Source organism: Prionailurus viverrinus, unplaced genomic scaffold (genome assembly GCF_022837055.1).
Source record: "Prionailurus viverrinus isolate Anna unplaced genomic scaffold, UM_Priviv_1.0 scaffold_40, whole genome shotgun sequence".
In the NCBI taxonomy this organism is placed as follows: domain Eukaryota; kingdom Metazoa; phylum Chordata; class Mammalia; order Carnivora; family Felidae; genus Prionailurus; species Prionailurus viverrinus.
In genome coordinates, this window is record NW_025927608.1 from 175,513 (window position 1) to 197,073 (window position 21,561).

Genomic DNA, 21,561 nt, shown 5'->3' on the forward strand with positions numbered 1-21,561 from the left:
GGGAGACACCCAGAACTCTGTGTGTCCATTTTTTTCCTGTCTGTACACTGCCCAGCCTTCCCTTTACCCCAAAGGAACCATATCTTGACAGTAGAAACAAAAAATCCACAAACTTCAGACAGAACCTGAGAGTTGCTGCCTCATTTACGGTATGTACCTAGTTGGTCTAGACTAAGCATCACAGTGGAAAATGCCAAAAGGTGCCTTGAGAAATTTAACCAAACAGTCATGTATTTTGATTAATGGTGAATTGTATTAATCGCTCCTGCCATATATGAAACAAAGAGCCTGTGTGGCATTGTCTTCCAGAACATTTTTGCTCCTGGATCGTGGCAAGCTGAATATTAAAAGCTTGATTGTTATAAACACAAAAGAGGCTGTTTGGCCTTGACTTGCTAGATTGTTTCCTCTGTTTTTCCTCCGGCCTGTGACATCAGAAGTTCAGGCTGGGGGTGGGGTGGGGGGGGGGGGGCACGTGCATCCTAGTGCCTAGGACTGAAGGGAGCAGAGCTGGTTCTGGAAGAACCCCAGGCTCATCGGGACTGGGTGGAAGCCAGGTGACCACATAGTTCTCATCCGATCGCTTCGTCACGCAGCTGAGCACATGGGGACTTGGGGGGTGGGGAGCGAGGAAGAGCACAGAGCCCGGGGCTTGTCAGCAGGTACCTGGGGCTGTACATCCCCTGAGCTCTGCATCTCGTGGTCTCTCCACAGTCAGCAGCCAGAGACGGCACTCCTCCATGGCCCGGATACATTCCATGACGATCGAGGCGCCCATCACCAAGGTGAAGCAGCGTGCGCTGTCTCCACGCGGCATGCACAGGAGTCCTTGTTCTCCAGGTTGACTGTTTCTAGAGAGAGGAAAGCGACCCACACCGATAATAATGCTGCGGTGGTCGCATGGAGCTGCCTCCTCTAAAGAGAGGACGTGGGACATGAACGTTGTAGTTGGTCTTGAGTTAGCGCCGAGCGCCACGCCAGCCTGCCTCTCCGCATTGCTCTCTCACCGTCCGTGAGGTTAGGAAACTCACGTCTTCTTTCCATGCTGTAGGTAATCAACATTATCAACGCCGCCCAGGAAAGCAGCCCCATGCCTGTGACAGAAGCCTTAGATCGTGTGCTGGAGATTCTGAGAACCACTGAATTGTATTCGCCACAGTTCGGTGCTAAGGACGATGATCCTCATGCCAATGACCTTGTTGGAGGCTTAATGTCTGTAAGTGTATTTGCCCCGGCAGCTGGCTAGAGCCTGCTGTTTTTGTCTGTCTTCCCAGAGATGACGTGTTTATGGGCTAGGCCACATGGAGCTCAGTGCGTGTAGGGGGCAGTCGTGGCCTGAGCCCCACCATCACCCGGGCTCGACGGCACTCTGGCCAGAGCCGTCCCCCACCTACTGCCGGCCACCAAGGGAGACCACAGCTTGAAGCAGAAGAGGCAGGAGCATATTCTAGAGAGTCTGCTGGGCTGGGTTCTCCATTTTTGCTTAGGAGTTCTATGAGGAAAATAGGAAATAAAACATAAAAATTAATTGTTTCACCTATTTTGAAAACTGGGGCAGGAAAAAAATATACATGTAAAGTGTTTCATACCAATTACAAAACAGAAAGACTCCATATGTTCAAAGAGGCACTGGGGCACGGGGCTCGGTTTCCTTCCCAACCATCCTACGCAGATGTGATGGCTTTGCACCGTGGGCCCCGGCGGCCCTGGATACCTTCTCTAGCCCCTCTAGCAGAGAGGTCTCGCAAGGGAAGAAAAGCTCTCTGGAAAACATCATTCCATCTCTGTCTGTCACCTTTTGTCTCGGTCAGAAGTAAAATTCACCACCTCACCACCACCAAACATAAAAACAACAGCAATTCCCCTGCCAACGCCTGCTTTCTGAAGTTCTCTGGATTTCGGAAAAACAAGGTTTTAGGCAGTAATGTGAAGGCAGTAATCTAGAGTGGTTCCCAGTGACAGTAGTGTCTAACCCTGGCCTTGCCTGTCTGAGGCACAGGCTCTAGCACCCGTAGGCGGGAGGTGGAAACCACGGGGGTGGGATAGTGTCCCAGGGTGAGGGGGGAAGCGAGGGAAGGTGGGAGGGCTCTCAGCGCAAGAGGCAGCCGGGTGGAGTGAGGGTGCAGAGAGGGCCCGGAACAATCCAGTGTTCTGAAGGAATCCTGGTGTCCATTGGCAGTGAGGAGGGTGGCAAGAAAATGGTGGGGAAGTCTTGAGGGCAGAGGCCAGCTGTCCCTGAGAAACCGAACCAGTGCTGAGGGCCCACAGGAATGCTGGGCTCTGGGGCCTGGTGCAAGATCACCTCCCCGCCTCCCCTGAGTTCAGCCAGTTTTCCCAGCATCAGGCCTCCTGCTCTGTGTTAGGTGACCGCGTTCAGCGGTTGACCCCAGGGGCGCCGGAGCCTTGGGTGCATTGCTGGGGAGGCTGCCCTCAGCTGTCCTCTGGGACCGACTGTCCCTCCCAGTGTTTTCAAGAAATAAAGAATAGTTGGGGCACCTGGGTGGCTCAGTCAGTTAAGCATCTGACTTCGGCTCAGGTCATGATCTCCTGGCTCGTGGGTTCGAGCCCCACGTCGGGCTCTGTGCTGACCCTCAGAGCCTGGAGCCTGCTTCGGATTCCGTGTCTCCCTCTCTCTCTCTCTGCTCCTCCCCTGCTCGTACTCAGTCTCTCTCAAAAATAAATAAAATTATTTTTTAAAAATTTTAAAAAAAGAAGTAAAGAATAGTTGTGACTTATCTTTTTCTTGTCTCCTTGATTTTTATCAGGATGGTTTGCGAAGACTATCCGGGAATGAATATGTTCTTTCAACAAAAAGTAAGTTTTAACTTTTTAATCTTCTGGATCACTGTTAATATTGTAGTAGCACTTAAATGATGAAAATAAATTTTTTTTTGTTAATTTATTTTGAGAGAGCACGTGCAAGCAGGGGGAGGGGCAGGGAAAGAGAATCCCAAGCAGGCTCCGAGCTGTCAGCACAGAGCCCGATGTGGGCTCGATCTCACAAACTGTGAGATCGTGACCCGAGCCGAAACCAAGAGTCGGAGGTTTAACCGACTGAGCCACTCAGGCACTGCTCCGTTGACCTTTCTCAGCAGTAAGACGTTTCATGGTCGGTCATAAAACATCCAACACACAGCAGCTGTCCCTGGAAGCAGCACTGTCCCCCCTACGGAGCAGTTAACATGGAAAAGCCTGCTAATCTTGTTCCCCAAATCACATCGCTTTGCAGGCCTGCAGCAGGTGCCCGGCAGTGTTGTCACCCCCATCTCCCTTCACGACATCCCTCCCCGGATAGCTCGGGCTATGGAAAATGAAGAGTACTGGGACTTTGATATTTTTGAACTGGAGGCCGCCACACATAAAAGGTGCGTCCACGGGGAGCCCCACAGGCAGACAGCCCGGTCCCGAGGGCATCTGCGGACAAAGCCCTCCAAGGAGCGGGGGTTCTGCCAGAGGCAGGTCCTGGTCAGGGAGGGGGGGCTCCAGGGGAGGACCAGGGCCCCAGAGGGGTCAGGGAGGGCCGACTCGTCACAACTCCCGCAGAGACCGCCCACTCGTGGCCCATGTGAAGTTGAACAAGGGACGTAACGTCTCTGAGTGGCAGGGGTTTTTCCTGGAAAATACGGACGTGCCTTCTGTAGGTGGTGGTACGTTGAGGGAGCAGCGAGAGCCCCACTCAGAACCTAGAACTAAGAATTAGAAACACACATTCTCCAAGAATTGTCCCCACATCATGGTCGCCGTGTTGGTGTCAGGCATGGGGACCCCCCAAACTCTAGTCGTCCTGATCTGGGCACGCTCACACAGAGTGGGGACAGCGCTGGGATTTTACCTTGAGTTTCGGCCCTTGAGGGAAGCACAGAGTTGGCTAGAGCACTGTGGCTGACGGGGCACCCTGGGAAGGGCCGTCTGCATTTCCGGCCAAGGCTGCGCTTTGTGGGGGTGAGGCCGGAGGGACCTGCGTGTATTCTGTGGGCCCGTGGGATGGCTAACTCCTCAGGTCCCCTCCAGTCTGGGTGAACTGTCCTCACACGGCCTCTACCCTCCGATCATGCCCACCAGGAGTCAGCCTTCCGCTACATTCTCTTCCCATGCACCCCACATGGGCAGGGGCCATAGAAAGAATACTCTAGCAAACGAATCTTTGAGCACCTGGCTTACGTGCTAGTGACGCTGCATTCATGTGAATCAGGCCAAGGTGGGCCGGTTCAAGCCCTGGGAGAGTGGTGACCTCCAGATGCCACCTCAGCAGAGCCATTTCTTGCCCTTCCAAGCCCGAGGCCAGATGCTGGATTGAGGTAACTTCTCAAGGAAGGACCTGAATCGGTGGCCAGTTGGTCACCTTCTCAGGAGAAACCGCCTCCTGCTACGGCACCCACTTTCAGATTGTTGAGGCCGTTACGTGACAAGTGACAGTATCTGGGCCACGGGCAGCCTTCAAGAAGTGTTCTTTGCCTCTAGACAGGACCTCTGGCCAATAACACAGGTCTAGCAAGTCCAAAGGCGAGGACAGGGTTCAAGCCTGGCATCACGTGGATTTTGAGGAATCTACTGGTGCAAGTAGGAGTCACCGAAGGCAGAAGGGCAGGCCCGGCAAAGCCCCAGCCAGTGGGGGGCCCTGGCCCAGAGCTCCAGCCAAGGTTGGCGTCAGCCGCCGGGGCCCCAGGGACACGGACGCTGCTCGGGCAGCCTCCCTGCCCCTCACGCTCGCCGAAGCCGGGCTCGGGTCGGCCGGTCGGGTCTGAGCCTCTTTGGGGCTCCACACGCTTTGCCTGTTTCTTTGTTTTAACGCTGTGGACGTTTTTCTCTGTAGGCCTCTGATCTATCTTGGTCTCAAAATGTTTGCGCGCTTTGGAATCTGTGAATTCTTGAACTGCTCTGAGGCGACGCTGAGATCGTGGCTGCAGATTATTGAAGCCAATTACCATTCTTGTAACCCCTACCACAATTCCACACACTCTGCCGACGTGCTTCATGCCACTGCCTATTTCCTCTGCAAAGAGAGGATAAAGGTGAGCTGTGTTTGTGCTCAGCGGGCAGGGCCACGGGACGGTGCGCCGCCTCGGCCAAGTTGCCGTGCAGGGTGACTGCTGGAGCGGTCCTCGCCTGCACGCCGCCCGGCCGGGAAGCTCTGTGGATTCGATATGTTCATTCAGGACGCCTCATAATACCCTGCTGCCCTCCTAGGGAGGGCCCATCCTTTCTTGTCTACGCGGCGGCCGGCGAGAGCTCCCGAGCCCCTGCCTCCCGTGGCTCCCTCGCACCGCTACCAGCGCGGGCTTTCCCAGACAGCACATCTGACCCTGTTGTTCCCGGCCTCCCACCCGCCACAGGATTTGAACTGTAAAACCCCATAGTATGATGTTCACAGCTTCCTGACACACAGGCCACGTGTGAGACACGCTGAACCACCGTACTTTCTGAGGCTCCTGCCCTCAACATGCTGTTCCCTTTGTTGGTCCCGCGTGTCCCCCACCTCTCCTTCAGGGATCCACACCAGCCTTTGTTCCTCCAGGAAGTCTTGCCTAGACCGCCCTCCATCCCCAGTACTGACTTAGATGCCCTCTTCCATGTGCCCGCTCCTCTTGGGCACATTCCTGATCTTACCGGTCCGTCCACTCCATGTGGCCAGCAAGTTCCTTTCGTATCCCCAGGGCCCGTCCTGCTCAGCTGAGTCTCCGCAGTGGCCACTGGCACCTGCCGGTGGCCAGTCACAGCTGGCTCAGTCTGCCTGGGCCCCGGCCAGCGGCTTTATTTAGCTCTAGCTTCGAGGCAGCAGGGGGGAGGGGGGTGAGAAGACTGTAGCCCAGAGAGCAGGGAGGGGGGGGAAGGTTCCACTCGAGGAACGTGACTCACCGGCCACTCCCAAACCAAGCTTCCTGAGAAAGCTTTTCATGTTGGAAATCACTATATTAGGGAGACTGTCTAAGCAGCAACTAGACATGAGCTGATTCATCACATTTTGTGTTCTTTCCTTCAGTGTCCGTAATAGCACGGCCCAGAGGGTCCAGGGACTTCCCGTGGCCTTGCCATTTATTTCACTTTTAGCAGAACCTAGAAAAAAAAAAAAAAGTGGTTTGATCCTTCTGCTCTAAGAATTGGGCTATTTGAGGGGTGATACGGTATAGCCTCCTGTTCAGGTGTCCTGGTACCCGGGGATGGCCGCGTGGGGCCCGGGGCATGGCAGGCGGGCGGGCAGAGCGAGGGCAGCCGCCTGCCGGTCCCATGTTGTTCTCCATGACAGGGGACTCGTGTGAGAGAGGACAGCGACATCAGACCAAGACTATAGGCAGAATTAAGAGTTCAGAGAGAGGACCGTTTTATATAAAAGTATGAAAACAAAGGCCAGGGTGGCGGAGAGGGGTGTCTGTGTGTGGTTCGGTGTATAAAGATAGCCTAATTTTTGCTTTGATTTACTGCCTTCAAACTACTCTATAGATAACATGCAAATACACATTTAGAAAGCTCAGCTCATTATAAATAGCATTGATTGAGATATAATCCATAGATAATTCACCCATTTAAAGTTAGAAGTATTGAATTTCAACTGAAATAAATTTTCAAGACTGGTTAGACGTGCACCTTCCTTTCAAGTGTCTCTAGAATATTTCCAAAAATGAGCTGCTACCAGGACGTAGTGGATGTCTTAATAAACGTCAGAATTTCATATATTTTCTAACCTTTGCAGAACAAAACAATTTAATAACTAAAGGTTAGATTTAAAAATGTCAGCCACTACAGATGAGAAAATACTTTAAATCCGTTAAGGCCTACAGAATGAGAAGGGCCAGATGACAATCCACAATGGTTTTTTGAAACAACCAAGAAAATTAAATTCTAGCCAAACAAATCGAGAAATGCAGAAAGTGCCAGACACTTCCACGCTAACTTGAAACCTTAAAGATGAAAGGTTTTAAATCAGATCCTAGAAGTAGGAAGCCAGGAGGTCAGCACCACGGAAGAAGTACTGAATTTACCGATCGAATTCTTCCAAATCGGGCTCCCGACTCAAGACAGTCACGTGAGGTCTTTGTCCCTTCGAGGACTTTTTCTGTGTTGCGTCAGCCTTTTCAGAGACTTGAAAATGAGGGGAAACCTCCAGATTATTGTACCAAACTCACCCAATCCTGACATCAGCCCGACAGAGATCGCACCAAAAGCGGGGGCGGGGGGGGACGCGCTAGACCGGCCCCTTAATGTGAGTGATGCACATCGGAAGCTGTTTCTCTCAGGTAGTAATGCTGGTTGCTGTTGGTTCAAGTCAGTGTCTCAGACATTTTTTGTGATGGGTCGAGAGACAGACTGGCTGAGGAGGTGACTCCTGGGTCGAGGACACCTCGTATTTTGGTAAGTCCTGAGCTTGTGCGAGACCCAGAATCAGATCGTGTGCCCTAAGGAACAAGTACGGACGTGAGACGGTTTCTGAGTAGAGCTAGGAAAACAGGATGTGGCCGACAACACGCTTTTCTCGGAAACCTGGCACCTTTTTACTTGAAAGTAGTGGGGCGGAAAGCAGACTCTACGCAAGGCCTCCCTGCTCTCTGCGCCGTGCCCCGTTTTGAAAAGACCTCTTGTTTGCAGCAAACGTTAGATCCGGTCGACGAGGTCGCCGCCCTCATTGCAGCCACCATCCACGACGTGGACCACCCCGGGAGGACCAACTCCTTCCTGTGCAATGCCGGCAGCGAGCTGGCCATCCTGTACAACGACACTGCCGTGCTGGAGAGCCACCACGCGGCCCTGGCCTTCCAGCTGACCACCCGCGATGACACATGCAATATCTTCAAAAACATGGAGAGGTGAGAGCACCGGGTCAGGGAGCGTGTTTGTTGGTCCCTCTAGCAGCTTTGAGACGCGCGTCACATACTACAGAGTTCACCCATCTAAAGCGTACAAGAGTGGTCTGTATAGTCAGGGTCGCGTGGCCATCACCCCCCAGGAAGAAGCTCAAACTCACCGGCAGTCACTTCCCACCCCCCCCCCAAGTCCCCCAGCCCCAGGCAACCCCACTGATGCACGTTCTGCCTCCAGTTCTGCACAACCCATAACAAATAGTGCACCCCGGACGTGGTCTTTTGTGGCCGGTGGCTTTCTCTCAGCACGAGGCTTTCAAGGCTCAGCAGTTTTGTGACCTGACATCTCAAGATGGCAAGGACAGTGCCGACATCTTGAGCTTTTAGAGACTCCGAGACTCGGAGAAGCCGTCCTCTTCCATCTCTGCTCCAAACACTCCACTCCGCCCTCCTGTGCCCAGAACCCTCTCGCCCTTGTCGGTGTTCACGTGTGACTCCTCAGTTCACGTGTGATTACTCAGTACGAAGTTCCTTCACGGCACTCATCACGTGTTTAAATCATTTTTCATTACTTGTCTAATGTCTCATTTGCTTCTTCAGCTCCGTAAGATCACGGTGTTCGGTGCCTTTTGTCCATCGCTGGACCCTCGGTGCCCAGCGTGGGGCCTGGTACAGGGGAGGGACCTGTACTTATTAACCTGGATTTTTAAAGAATGTTTTATAGGAGATTTTTTAAAAAGGAGATTCCAGATCTTACACAACTCCCTTTTGCCATGTTCTAGAATTTCAGTAGGTTTTATTCATCGTTGCTGGTACATACATCAGCTATCTCTGGAAAAATATGCAAGACCTGATAAGTTGGGTTGTGTCCAGGGAGAGGAATGGGGTGAGTGGAGGAAAGAGGTGAACCAGAGATAAAAACCAGGGCTGGAGTGAGTTGCTCAGCTGTCAGATCTTCCCTCTAAGTGTCTGGGCACTGAAATTGGTGGATCTCAAGGTTCCTCTGGGGGGGTACATTCTTTGTAGCCACAGATCTCTGCCTTTGTAAGCCCCTGCCATGTTCTCTTCTTCCCGGAGCTACGAGCCCGGCACTACAGAATGGTGAGCGCTTCGCCTGTAAGGCCTTGCCCACAAGCTCCTTGATTGTCACTTCAGTTTTCCCTCACTAACGATCTCGTTCCAACGTGTGCCCTGCCACTTCCAGGGACACGAGCATTTTAGCTGCCGTGGACACAGTTCCAGATCACAGCCGTATCAGGAGTGCCTGTCTGGTCCGGATGAGTAATGCGTAGCGCCCTCTCATTTGTTGTCTGAAACAGGAATGACTATCGGACGCTGCGCCAGGGTATTATCGACATGGTCTTGGCCACGGAAATGACAAAACACTTCGAGCACGTCAACAAATTTGTCAATAGCATCAACAAGCCCCTGGCGGCACTAGAAGAAAACGAGGTAAGGGAAACCGACTGTAAGGAGAACCTGGATGGGGGACCGGGGGCCCTGACCCCTCTGTGCTGTGGGGAACTGGGGTAAGAGGCGGGGAGCTGTGCAGGGGCTCCCCTAGCAGGTTCGCTGGGTTTAGTATCTATTGGTTGGAAAATTATGTAAAAACTTGGGAGGAAAAAAGACCTCCAAAAAGAGATGCGGAAACTCTGAAGCTAACATTAGGTGGGTGGACCATTCCTGTGCCCTTTCTCACACGCATCCCCTTCCCCACTCCTCGGGCATCCTGGGGTCCGTTGGAGCCCTTGACGGGTCTCATTCCCCACCCCCACTGTGCACATGATGTCTCATCAGCGACTCTCCTCTGTTGGTCTCGGTCACAGGACAGTAGAGGCTGAGAAGGACCCTGTATTTTGGTCCTAAGGGTGACATTATTGTTGCCCCCCACCCCCCATTTCTGGATTTGAGGCGTGGAGTTGCCACAACAATTGCCTGGCAAGGACGACACGAAGCCTCTGGCCAGGCAGGGGACCACAGCTATGGAAGCAGACAGATCTGGGTCCCCATCCAAGTTCTTCTTCGCCTTCCCGGGCTGTACAATGGGCATAATCTCGAGACCTAGGACTAAGGGGCAGGGGACAAGGTAGGCACTTAATGGGACCTATTCTACTAGATTCAGCCTGAGATCAGCACCTATCGCGTCTACTTTCACGAACCCTCTTCCTTCGAGGCCCTTCTACCTGCTCCACACACTGAACATCTTGGCACCGGCTCACTGACTCCTCCGCTGCCTTCCTTGCCCGCTCCTGTCACCATCCTGAGAGCCTTCTCCGTGCTCAGGATGGTGTCCCAGGAGGCCAGGATCACCGTTCCTTGAGTTCTAACCCCACTTCACCTCTGCAAGTCCTCTGACCGTGGCTTTTGGCTAACTCATTACCCTTCACCCCTGTTCCTGTGTGACCCCCTCTGAAACCTATGACAACTCTGCTCCCTTCCTCCTCTCCTGTTCTCCCAGTTCGTCAGCCTGCTTCTGACTTCCCTTCCCTTCCAGGGACTCCAGCGCAGGGGCACCGGCACCAACCTTTTTTAGTGGCTCCGCCTGTCCTGGATAGTGTGTCACCTGGGCCACTGCCCCTGGCTGACTTCGGCCACAGACTCGTTTCCTCCAGAGAGTCTGGGCAGTTCCGAGACTTAGCTGAGAGTTCTGTTCCACTCGAAAGTCGCGTTTCTCCTCTGTCCGTACTTCGGGTTACTTCCGAGAGACGAGAAGTCCATCTAGTGAGCCAGAGCAGGGACAGAGTAATACGAGAGCAAATACCGTACAGCTGGCGGGACCAAACGGTAGTCACACGGCTGAAGAGAGGAGCCAGCACGAAGCCCTTGGGACACGGGGCAAGGAGACCTGTCGAGGCAGCCTTGGTGGTGTCCACTCTGGCGGCTGTCCAGGGGAGGAGGCAGCCCAAGCTCTGGGCGGGCACGCGCCCATCTTGATGGCATGTCTGTCCTCACCGAGACGAGACCATCAGGCCTTTTTCGACTACTGTGATTACTCGTGGAAATCACGTGATCGACGCCTTCGGAAAGCATGAGGAGACTGGCTTGTCTCTGACCGTGCTCTTTGCCCCGGTCCTCCCTCTTCCAACCGGGGCCCATTATACCAGGGGTTCAGAACCCATAGCAGACCAGACGGCATGTAGCACCTCGAACAGACAGAGCCCAGGACTAAAGTTCCACCTTCAGTTCTTATCCTGGCCCAGCTGGATAGCCGCGGACAAATCTCTTCGCCTCTCTGGGTCCCGGTGCCCTCGTCTATAAAGTAATACTGCTTTTCGTGCCTACCACAGATCTTTTCATGAGTGCACGTCAAAAGAGAGTAACTGTTACAGAAGCATCGCTCTATCTGACACCATCTTGGTGCACTGATGGCTAATTCCCAAGATTATACCTGCCATGGGACTGGGGTAGGGGCTGGGTTGTACGAAGCAGGGAGCCTGGTGCCCCACAAGATTCCTTTTGGTGAAAGCGCAGAGAAACCGTTATGTTTAGAGTTCGCGTTCTTTTTCGGTAGGTGTGATAAAAGATACCACTCAGGTCCCAAGGGGGAGCAGTAGAACTAGAACAAAGAAACAGCAGCTGTGAGAAATACCTAGAATGAGAAGAAGAAAAGAGCCAAGAAAGGGAAGGGCACAAAGACTGACCTCCAGCGCTACCCTCTACTCTCGGGTCCCGCTCGGATCTCACTGGACCTTGCTTTCCCTTTCTGTCAAGGGAGGGGCTGACCTCCACGCTCAGGGTGTCCTCAGCACTGTTCTGTGAAGCCGTCACGGATAGGCCCGGGCATACCGTGGGGCCCCACCTGTGAGACACAGCTTGGCCCCAGGGAGCCCACTTGGATTGCTCTGAATCTCACTTGTGTTTTAGGAAACGAATAAAGACGAAGAAGCCATAAACACTATGCTCCGGACTCCAGAGAACCGGACTCTGATTAAACGGATGCTCATCAAGTGTGCGGACGTGTCCAACCCCTGCCGACCGCTGGAGCAGTGCATCGAGTGGGCCGCACGCATATCAGAAGAATATTTTTCTCAGGTGAGATGCAGCCTCTTCACTTCCTTGAGAGAGAGAAACACAGACCATTAGAGATCGGGGGATTAAAACTAGGACGTAGAGTTCTAAGTGAAATTCTGTCCTTGAAAAACAATTCTTGTATTATAGGCTCACTGCTAAGGGATTTGATTAGTTTTCCCTCATCTGAAAATGTATTGGCTGCCTTTCTTGCAGAGTATCTCCACTGGATGTAGATTCCGGTGTTAACAGTTTCCTCCTAACAGCATTTTACACCGTTGTCTGCCCCTCGTGTTCTCTCTGCGTAGGAAAAATCCTCGTGGGGCAGGAAAAAGAAATTAGAGAATACAATGGCTAAAGGTTTAGCAAGTTTACTGAAAGCATATACACATAGATTCAAGAAACACAAACCTTAATCCAGGCCCGCAGTCAAGCGGCTCCAAGCCTTTGAAGTCAGCCAGAGAAAAATGGCCCATTTTGTATAAGAGACCAGTGATGCTCACTCCTTCTGACTCCGTGTCGGAAACTATGAAGGTGAGAGAAGAGCGATTTCTGGGGAAGACGGGGGAGTGGGAGGACCCTGGGCCCACCTCGTCCAACACCCACAGCAGGGTCAAGGACCCAGAAAATGACCCGAGCACTGGCAGAAGAGACTCTCCACAGCTGAATGTAGAGAAGGGGCCACATCCAAGGGGACAGGAAGGGCAGAGACACCGTGAGGAGCCACGCTGACCCGCACGAGGGAGGGACACCGCGGGCACGGAGAGGGGGAGACCCACGGCGAGAAGACGAGTCCCCCTGACATTTGGCTTTGAAACCAGAGGTTTCACTTCTCAAGTCCTGGCTCTGAGACGGGCAGACCGCCATCAGAAACTGAACCCCTGACCTGACAGAAACAGTGAAAGAAACAGCCCCATTGAGGTCCAGCATAGACACAGCAGTTTGAAGAGTGCCTGGGGTTTGTTTACTAGTCTTAGAACCCGTGCTGGAAGGGCAGGGGTCTTTGGAAAACTCCGAAAACAGAAGAGCTGGTGGGCACCGTTTTCTTGCCCTGCCCCTCAGCCTAGATACACCAGACGCCGGTGAGAACCAGCTCGGTGGGAACACTCTCCACCCCCCAACGCCGCGTGCTGCAGACGCGTCCCCTCCAACCCAGCCTCACTGGTTTTCCAGAGTGGCTCCAGGTCCCCTCCTACAGCAGACCAGGCACAAACCTTGCTGACGCCGTGCACCTGGCCTCTGTGTTCTGCACACCTGCCCCTGCCCCCAACAACTCGCCTTCAGCGGGAGCCCATCGAGAGCGGCGCCGTGAACGTGGCAGTGTGCAAGCAGCCTGGACGGGGGGCAGCACCGCCTCCAAGTGACTCCCTCAAAGGGACTCCTGCCCCAGGGGGAGCAGAAGAAAACCACACATGCCTGTTCAACCGTGGCCCGACCCAACTCGAGTCCGAGGCAACTCCAGACAGGCCCACCAACAACACGGGGACCGGACCCTGCCCACAACAGGCAGAGAGCCATTGCAGATGACTGGACTGGTGGCAAATGCGGCATAGCCACACACAGGAGACGCCCTCCGGTGCCAGGTCCCGGGGAACAGGGGACACGGCACCACAGGACCTCGTCTTCATGAGGCCACTCCTTTCGAGAGCAGGAGGCGTAGCTGAATTTCCAAACACAGAGAGCTAGACAACACAAGACAGGAGCGTGTCCCAAATGAAAGAACAGGACAGAATCACAACAAGAGATGTCACACAGATACTCTGCCTGATAGAGAATTCAAAGTAGCGGTAATAAAGACGCTCACCGGACTTAAGAGTGGAGGACCTCGGGGAGACCCTCAACAAAGAAATAGAAAACAACCAATCGGAGGTAACTCAATAACCAAAATTAAAAATACACTAGATGGAGTAAACAGAGGAAGCAGAAGAACAGATCAGCAACCTGGAGGACAGAGGAATGGAAAGCAATCAAGCCGAACAAGAGAAAGAAAAAAAAAGGACTCATAAAAATGAGAATAGATTAAGGGAACTCAGCAACACCAGCAAACGTAGTAACATTTGCATTATAGGGACCCCAGAAGGAGGAGAGAGAGAGAAAGGGGAGCAGAAAATGTATCTGAAGAAATAGCCGGAGACTTCTCAAATCTGGCGAAGGAAACAAAAACCTAGATCCACGAGGCTCAGAGAACCTGCAGCAGAATCAACCCAAGGAGGCCCACAACCAAGACACGTAGTAATTAAAATGTCGAAAAGTAGTGATAAGACCATTTTTAAAGCAGCACAAGGAAACAGTTACATACAGGGGAAAAAAAGCCCTGAAGGCTACCAGCTGATTTTTCAGCAGAAACGTTGCAAACCAGAAGAGGGTGGCATGATATATTCACAGTAGTGAAAGGAAAAAAAAACCCTGCACCCTAGAATACGCTATCCAGCAAATCAATCATTCAGAATAGGAGAGATAAGGACTTACTCAGACACACAAAGGAATTCATCACCACTAAAGCAGCCTTACAAGGAATGTTAAAGGGGACTCTGAGTGGAAAGGAAGGACCATGAAGCAAGAGTAAGCTCTGTAGGAAGCACAAAAGCAGTATGTTAAGTATATCTATAAAGATCGGTCGATGGATTCACAAAATAAAAGGGTGTGAAGTATGACACCATATACCTAAGATGTGGGGGAGAGAGGAATAAAAATGTAGTGCTTTTTGAATGGGTTCAAACTGAAGCACCCATCAACTTAATATAGACGGCTATATGCATAAGGTGTTATATGTAACCTAATGGTAACCACAAATCAAAAACTGTTAATAGATATGCAAAAAATAAAGAGAAAGGCATCCAAGTATATCAGTAAAGAAAGCCAGCAAACCATAAGTGAGCAAGCAAAGAAAGAAACAGAGAAAACCACAAAAACAACTATAAAATAAGTAACAAAATGGCAATAAGTACACACCTACCAATAATTACTTTGAATGTAAATGGACTAAATAAATGCTCCAATCAAAAGACATGGGATGAAAAGTCAAGGCCCATCCATATGCTGTCTACAAGAGACTCACATATCATGCAAATGGAAGTGAAAAGAAAACCAGGGTAGCAATACTTATATCAGACAAAGTAGGCTTTAAAATAAAGATTATAGGCGTGCCTGGAGGGCTCAGTCAGTTAAGCACCCAACTTGGGCTCAGATCATGATCTTGAAGTTTGTGGGTTCAAGCCCCACATCAGACACTGCACTGATAACACACAGCCTGCTTCGGATCCTCTGTCTCCCTCTCTCTCTTCCCCTCCCTCTCTATCAAAAATAAACATTAAAAAAATTAAAGATCATAACAAGAAACAAAGAAGGACACTACATAGTCCGAAGGGGAACAATCCAACAAGAAAATAAAACAATTGTAAATATCTATGCATCCAACATGGGAGCACATAAAGCAGCTGATGACAAACATAAAGGAAGAAATCAACAGTGACACAGTAACAGTAGGGGACTTTAACTGGAACTCACATCAATAGACAGACATCAACAAGGAAACCATGGCTGATTGACACATTTGACCAGATGGTCCTAACAGACTTACTCAGAACATTCCATCCTAAAACAATACACATTCTTTTCAAGTGCATATGGAACATTCTCCAGAATAGATCACATATTGGGCCACAAAACTAGTCTCCACAAACTCAAAAAGATCAAAGCCGTTCTGACCACAATGCTATGACACTAGAAATCAACCACAGGAGAAAATCTGGAAAGAGCACAAACACATGGCAGTTAAATATACTACTAAACAGTGAATGGGTCAACCAAAAAAAGGAAAGAGGAAATCAAAACACACATGGAAACAAATGAAAAACACAGCGGTTCAAAGTCTTTAAGGTGCAGCAAAAACTGTTCAAAGAGGGAAGGTTATAGCAATACAGGCCTACCTCAAGAAACAAACATTTCAAACAACCTAACCTTACACATAAAGGAGCTAGAGAAGGAACAGCAAACAAAGCCCCAAGACAGTAGAAGGAAGGAAATAATAGATTGGAGCAGAAATAAATGAAATAGAAACTAAAAAGCAATAGAACTGATCAATGAAACCAGGAGTTACTGATTTGATAAGATCGACAAAATTGATACACCTTTAGCCAAATGCCTCAAAAAGAAAAAATGTTTTTTTCAAATAAAATCAGAAATGAAAGAGGAGATGGGGCGGGAGGGGCGCCTGGTGGGTCAGTCGGTTAGGTATCCAACTTCAGCTCACCTGTGGTCTCACAGTTAGTGGGTTTGAGCCCCATGTTGGGCCCTGTGCTAACGGCTCAGAACCTGGAGCCTGCTTCAGATTCTGTGTGTCTCCCTCTCTCTGCCCCCCACCTTGCGCTCTGTCTCTCTCAAAAATAAACATTAAAAAAATCATTTTTAATGAAAGAGGAGATAGCCAACAACATAGAAATACAAAGCATTATAAGAGAATATTATGGAAAATTATATGCCAAAAAATTGGACAACTTAGAAGAAGTGGATAAATTCCTAGAAACATCACCTACCAAAACTGAACCAGAAGAAATAGAAAATTTGAACAGTGATTACCCGCATTAAAATTGAATCAGTAATCAAAAAATTCCAAACAAACAAAAGTCCAGGACCAGAGAGCTTCACAGGTGAATTCTACCAAATATTTCAAGAACGGTGAATACCTGTTCTTTTCACACTATTCCAAAAACAGAAGAGGAAAGAAAGCTTCCAAATTGATTCTATGAGGCCAGCATTACCCTGATACCAAAACTAGATAAAGATACAAAAAGATACAAAACTCCAAAAAGAACTACAGGCCAGTAGGTGTAAAAACCCTCAACAAAATATTAGCAAGCCAAATCGAACAATACATTAAAAAAATTATTTACCACAGTCAGGTGGGATTTATTCCTGGGTTGCGAGGGTGGTTCAACATTCGCAAATCAATCAATGCGATACATCATTATCAACAAGGGAAAGAATAAAAATCATGTTCATTTCAATAGATGGCAGAAAAAGCATTTGACAGACTACAATATCCATTCATGACAAAAACCCTCAATCAACAGAGTATATCTAGAGGGAACCTACCTCAACGTAATAAAGGCCGTATATTAAAAAACCCCAGCTAACTTCATACTCCATGATGAAAAACTGAGAACTTTTCCCCTACGATCAGGAACCAAGACAAGGATGTCCCCTTGCACCACTTATTCAATACAGTACTGGAAGTCATAGCTGCAGCAGACAACAAAAAGAAAGAAAATGCATCCAAATTGGTAAGAGAGAAGTAAAACTTTCACTGTTTGCAGATGACATACTTTTTATAGAAAACCCTTAAGACCACCAAAAAAACTACTAGAACTGGTAAATGAATTCGGTAAGGTTACAGGATACAAAATCAATATACAGAAAGCCATTGCAGTTCTATACACTAAATGAGGTAGCAGAAAGAGAAATTGAGAAAACAATCCCATTCGTAATTGCATCTAAAAGAATTAAATCCCTAGGAATAAACCAGGGAAGTGACAAACCTGTATTCTGGAAAGTGTAGAACACTGATAAAAGAAGTTGAAGATGACAAAAACAGAAAGATACTCCATGCTCATGGATTGGAAAAATATTGTTAAACTGTCCACACTACCCAAAACAATCTACAGACTTAAATGCTTTTGGTATTTTGCTAAGGATTGCATTATCACATAACGAGAACAAATATGCCTAAAATGTGTATGGAACTACAAAAGACCCTGGATAGCCAAAGCAATCTTGAAAAAGAACAAAACTGGAGGTATCACAGTCCCGGACATCAAGATATACTACAAAGCTGTGATGATTAAAACGGTAGGGTACTAGGACCAAAGTAACATACAGATCAATGGAACACAATAGAGAACCCAGAAATAAACCCACGATTGCATGATCAGTTAATCTATGACAAAGGAGGCAAAAGAATGAAACTGGACCACTTTCTTTCACTATACACAGAGACTTGTGAGACTTGAAACCATAGAAATCATAGAGCACAGCCAGCAGTCTGATATCAGCCATCACATTTTTCTTGTTATGTCTCCTATGAAACAAAAGCAAAAATAAACTATTGGGACTACATCAAAATTTCTTTGCAGAGCAAAGAAAACAATCAACAAAACTAAAAGGCAACCTACTAAATGGGAGGAGATATTTGCAAATGACATCTGATAAAGGCTTAGTAACTAAAATATATAAAGAACTGATACAACTCAATACCCAAAAATCAAATAATGCAATTTAAAAATGAGAAGATGACATGAACAGACATTTCTCCACAAAGAAGACATCCAGATGGCCAAGAGACACATGAAAAGAGGCTCAACAATCACTCATCATCAGGGAAATGCAAATCACAACTACAATGAGATATCACTTCACACCTGTCAGAATGGCTAAAATCAAGAACACAAGCAGTGTTGACAAGGATGTGGAGAGAGAAGAACCATCTTGCGCTGTGGGTGGGAATGCAAACTAGGGCAGCTACTGTGGAAAACAGTATGGATATTCGTCAAAAAATTATATAAATAGAATTACCCTATGATCCAAGAATTGCACTACTTGGTATTTACCCAAAGAACAGGAAAATACTAACTTGTAAAGATACATGCACCCCATGCTCACTGCACCATTATTTACAATAGCTAAAATACAGAAGCAACCCAAGTGTCCGTTGATAGATGAATGGATAAAGAAGAAGTGGTGTGTGTGTATACACACACACACACACACACACACACACACACACACACACTGGAATATTATTCAGCCTTAAAAAAGAATAAAATCTTGCCATTTGCAACAACATGGACAGACCCTAAAGACATTATGCTAAGTGAAAATCAATCAGACAGAAAGATAAGTACTGTATGATCTCACTTATTAGAATCTTTAAAAAAAAAAAAAAAAGACAAAGAGCTCATAGATACAGACAACAGGATGCCTAGATGCCTAAACTAGAAATGGATGAAAAGAGTCAAAATGTACAAACTTCCAGTTATAAAATAAGTTCTGGGGATTCAATGTACAGTATGGCATCTGTAGTTAATACTGTATTGTGTAGAAGAGAGTAGCTCCTAAAAGTTCTCGTCACAAGAAAAAGAAATTCTGTAACTATGTGTGGTGGAGGATGTTGACTTATTGTGGTGAGCATTTTGTAGCATATACCAGCTTGGAATCATGTTGTATGTCAATTATACCTCAATTAAAAAAAAGAAACACTTTTTAAAATGGCAAATAGAAGTTTTTTTTTTTCTTCTCTTAATGTCTCTAAATACACAGGACTATTTCCAGCAAAAGTGAAAACATTGCATTGTAGAGTACATGTGACAGCTGTAACATAAAGGATGGGAAAAGTAAAAGTGCACGGATGCAAGATTTCTAAATCCTACATGACTGCTAGTTACAAGGATAGCTCGGGGCCGCCTGGGGGGCTCAGTCGGTTGAACATCTGATCTTGATTTCGGCTCAGGGCATGATCCCAGAGTCGTGGGATCGAGCCCTGTGTTGGGCTCTGCACTAAACGTGGAGTCTGCTTAAGATATTCTCTCTCTCTCTCTCTCTCTCTCTCTGCCCCCCTTTCCCCATTCGCATACCCTCTTTCTCGAAAAAACTTAAAAATATCTATTAGCCGAGTAGACTAAAAAGTGAAGGATATATATGGTAATCTGTAGAGCAATCTGTGTTGCTTAGTAGTTAATAGATATAATGGAACTCTAAAATATATTAAAACATACAAAAGTGGCAGGAAAAGAGAAACAGGAATGGGGGGGAGGTAAAATGGTAGCCCTAATGCTAATCACATCAGTACTTATATTAAAAGTTTGTAGACTAAACACAAAGAGTTCATCAAAATGGGTTTTTCTTTAAAGCCAACTGACTACATGTAGTCTACTGAAGACACACTTAAAATATAAAGGATACATGCAAAGACAGAAATGAATGGAAAAAGATATATCATGCACATTTTAAATATAAAAAGACTGGAATGGCTGTGTTAATCTCAGACAAAATAGACATCAGGATGAAAATATTACCAGAGATAAACTGGACACTTCATATCGATTAAAGGGTCAGCTCTATAGGAAAGCATGATAATCGTTAAGTGTGCATAATAACAGAACTTCAAGTAAATGAAGCAGAACTGACAGAGAAGCAGACAACTCTATAATCATAGTTGGAGATTTTAACACCCTCTTTCAGCAATTGATAGCACATCCAGATTAAAATACCAGTAAAAGCAGATAATTCACACACTATCAATCACCTTACCTTAAATATTCATAAAACCCTATACCCTAAGTGGGCAGAATATGCATTAAGTATGCATGATATGTTCACCGCCATACATCATACGTTGGGGCCACAGAAATAATTCAGTACATTTAAAAGAATTGAAATCATACAGAATATATTCCCTGGCCACATAGGAATTAAATCAGAAATCAGTAACATATCTAGGTAAATGCCAAATATTTGGAAATTGTACAACACACTTCTGAATAGTCCATGCGTCAGATAACAAGGGAAATTTGAAAATATTTACAATTAAATGATAATTGGGGTGCCTTGGTGGCTCAGTCGGTTAAGCGTCCGACTTCGGCTCAGGTCATGATCTCGAGGTTCGTGGGTTTGAGCCCCACGTCGGGGTCTGTGCTGACAGCTCAGATCCTGGAGCCTGCTTCGGATTCTGTGTCTCCCTCTTTCTCTCTCTGCCCCTCCCCCACTCACATTCTCTCTCTCTCTCTCTCTCTCTCTCTCTCTAAAATAAACATTAAAAAGAAATGATAATGAAAATCGATCAAAATTATAGGATGAAACTAAAACAATGATTAAAGGGATAGTTACAATCTTAATTTATTATTATAGAAAGGCCCTAAGAAAATCCCATTTACAGCTGCACCAAAAACAATAAAATATCTAGGAATAAACTTAACCAAAGAGGCAAAAGACCTGTACTCCAAAAACAATAAAACACTTGTGGAACATATTGAAGACAACACAAAGAAATGGAAAGACACTCCATGCTTATGGGTTGGAAGGACAAATGTTTGTTACATGCCGATACTACCCAAAGCAATCTACAGATTTAGTGCAATCCCTATCAAAATATCAACAGCATTTTTCACAGAACTAGAACACAGTCCTAAAATTTGTATGGAGCCACAAAACTCTCCTAGTCGCCAAAGAAATCTTGAACAGGAAGAGCGAAGCTGGAGGCATCACAATTTTGGATTTCAAGTTATATTACAAGTCTGTAGTAATCAAAACAGTATGGCACTGGCATAAAAATAGACACGTAGATCAACGGAACAAAACAGAAAACCCAGAAATAAACCCACAATTATGTGGTCTATTAATCTCTGAAGCAGAAAAGAATATCCAATGGGAAAAAAATGTTCAACAAATGGTGTTGGAAAAACTGGACAGCCCATGTAAAAGAATGAAACTGGACCACTTTCTTTCACTATACACAAAAAAAAACCTCAAAGTGGATTAAAGACTTAAATGTGAGACCTGAAATCCTAAAAATCCTTGAAGAGAGCACAGGCAGTAATCTCTGACATTGATCATAGCCACATTTTTCTAGAGATGCCTCCTAAGGCAAGGGAAATAAAGTAAAAATAAACTATTGTGACTGTAGCAACATTGAAAGTTTCTGTACAGCAAAGGAAACAACAAAACTGAAAGGCACCCTACTGAGTGGGAGGAGATATCTGCAAATGAT

General features: G+C 47.6%; 1 protein-coding gene across 5 annotated transcripts in view; it reads left to right on the forward strand.

Moving 5' to 3' along the window:
- Nucleotides 1-21,561, forward strand: part of PDE8A (phosphodiesterase 8A) — a 156,284-nt gene that overhangs the window by 126,450 nt on the left and 8,273 nt on the right. For 4 of the 5 annotated variants that reach the window (XM_047846667.1, XM_047846665.1, XM_047846664.1 and 1 more), the window contains 8 exons: nucleotides 715-785; nucleotides 1,052-1,216; nucleotides 2,766-2,814; nucleotides 3,230-3,365; nucleotides 4,814-5,012; nucleotides 7,582-7,799; nucleotides 9,113-9,245; nucleotides 11,658-11,825. In XM_047846667.1, coding sequence (XP_047702623.1) covers nucleotides 715-785; nucleotides 1,052-1,216; nucleotides 2,766-2,814; nucleotides 3,230-3,365; nucleotides 4,814-5,012; nucleotides 7,582-7,799; nucleotides 9,113-9,245; nucleotides 11,658-11,825 — 1,139 coding nt within the window. The remainder of the gene's footprint in view (nucleotides 1-714; nucleotides 786-1,051; nucleotides 1,217-2,765; nucleotides 2,815-3,229; nucleotides 3,366-4,813; nucleotides 5,013-7,581; nucleotides 7,800-9,112; nucleotides 9,246-11,657; nucleotides 11,826-21,561) is intronic. The other variant, XM_047846666.1, reaches the window with a different exon arrangement.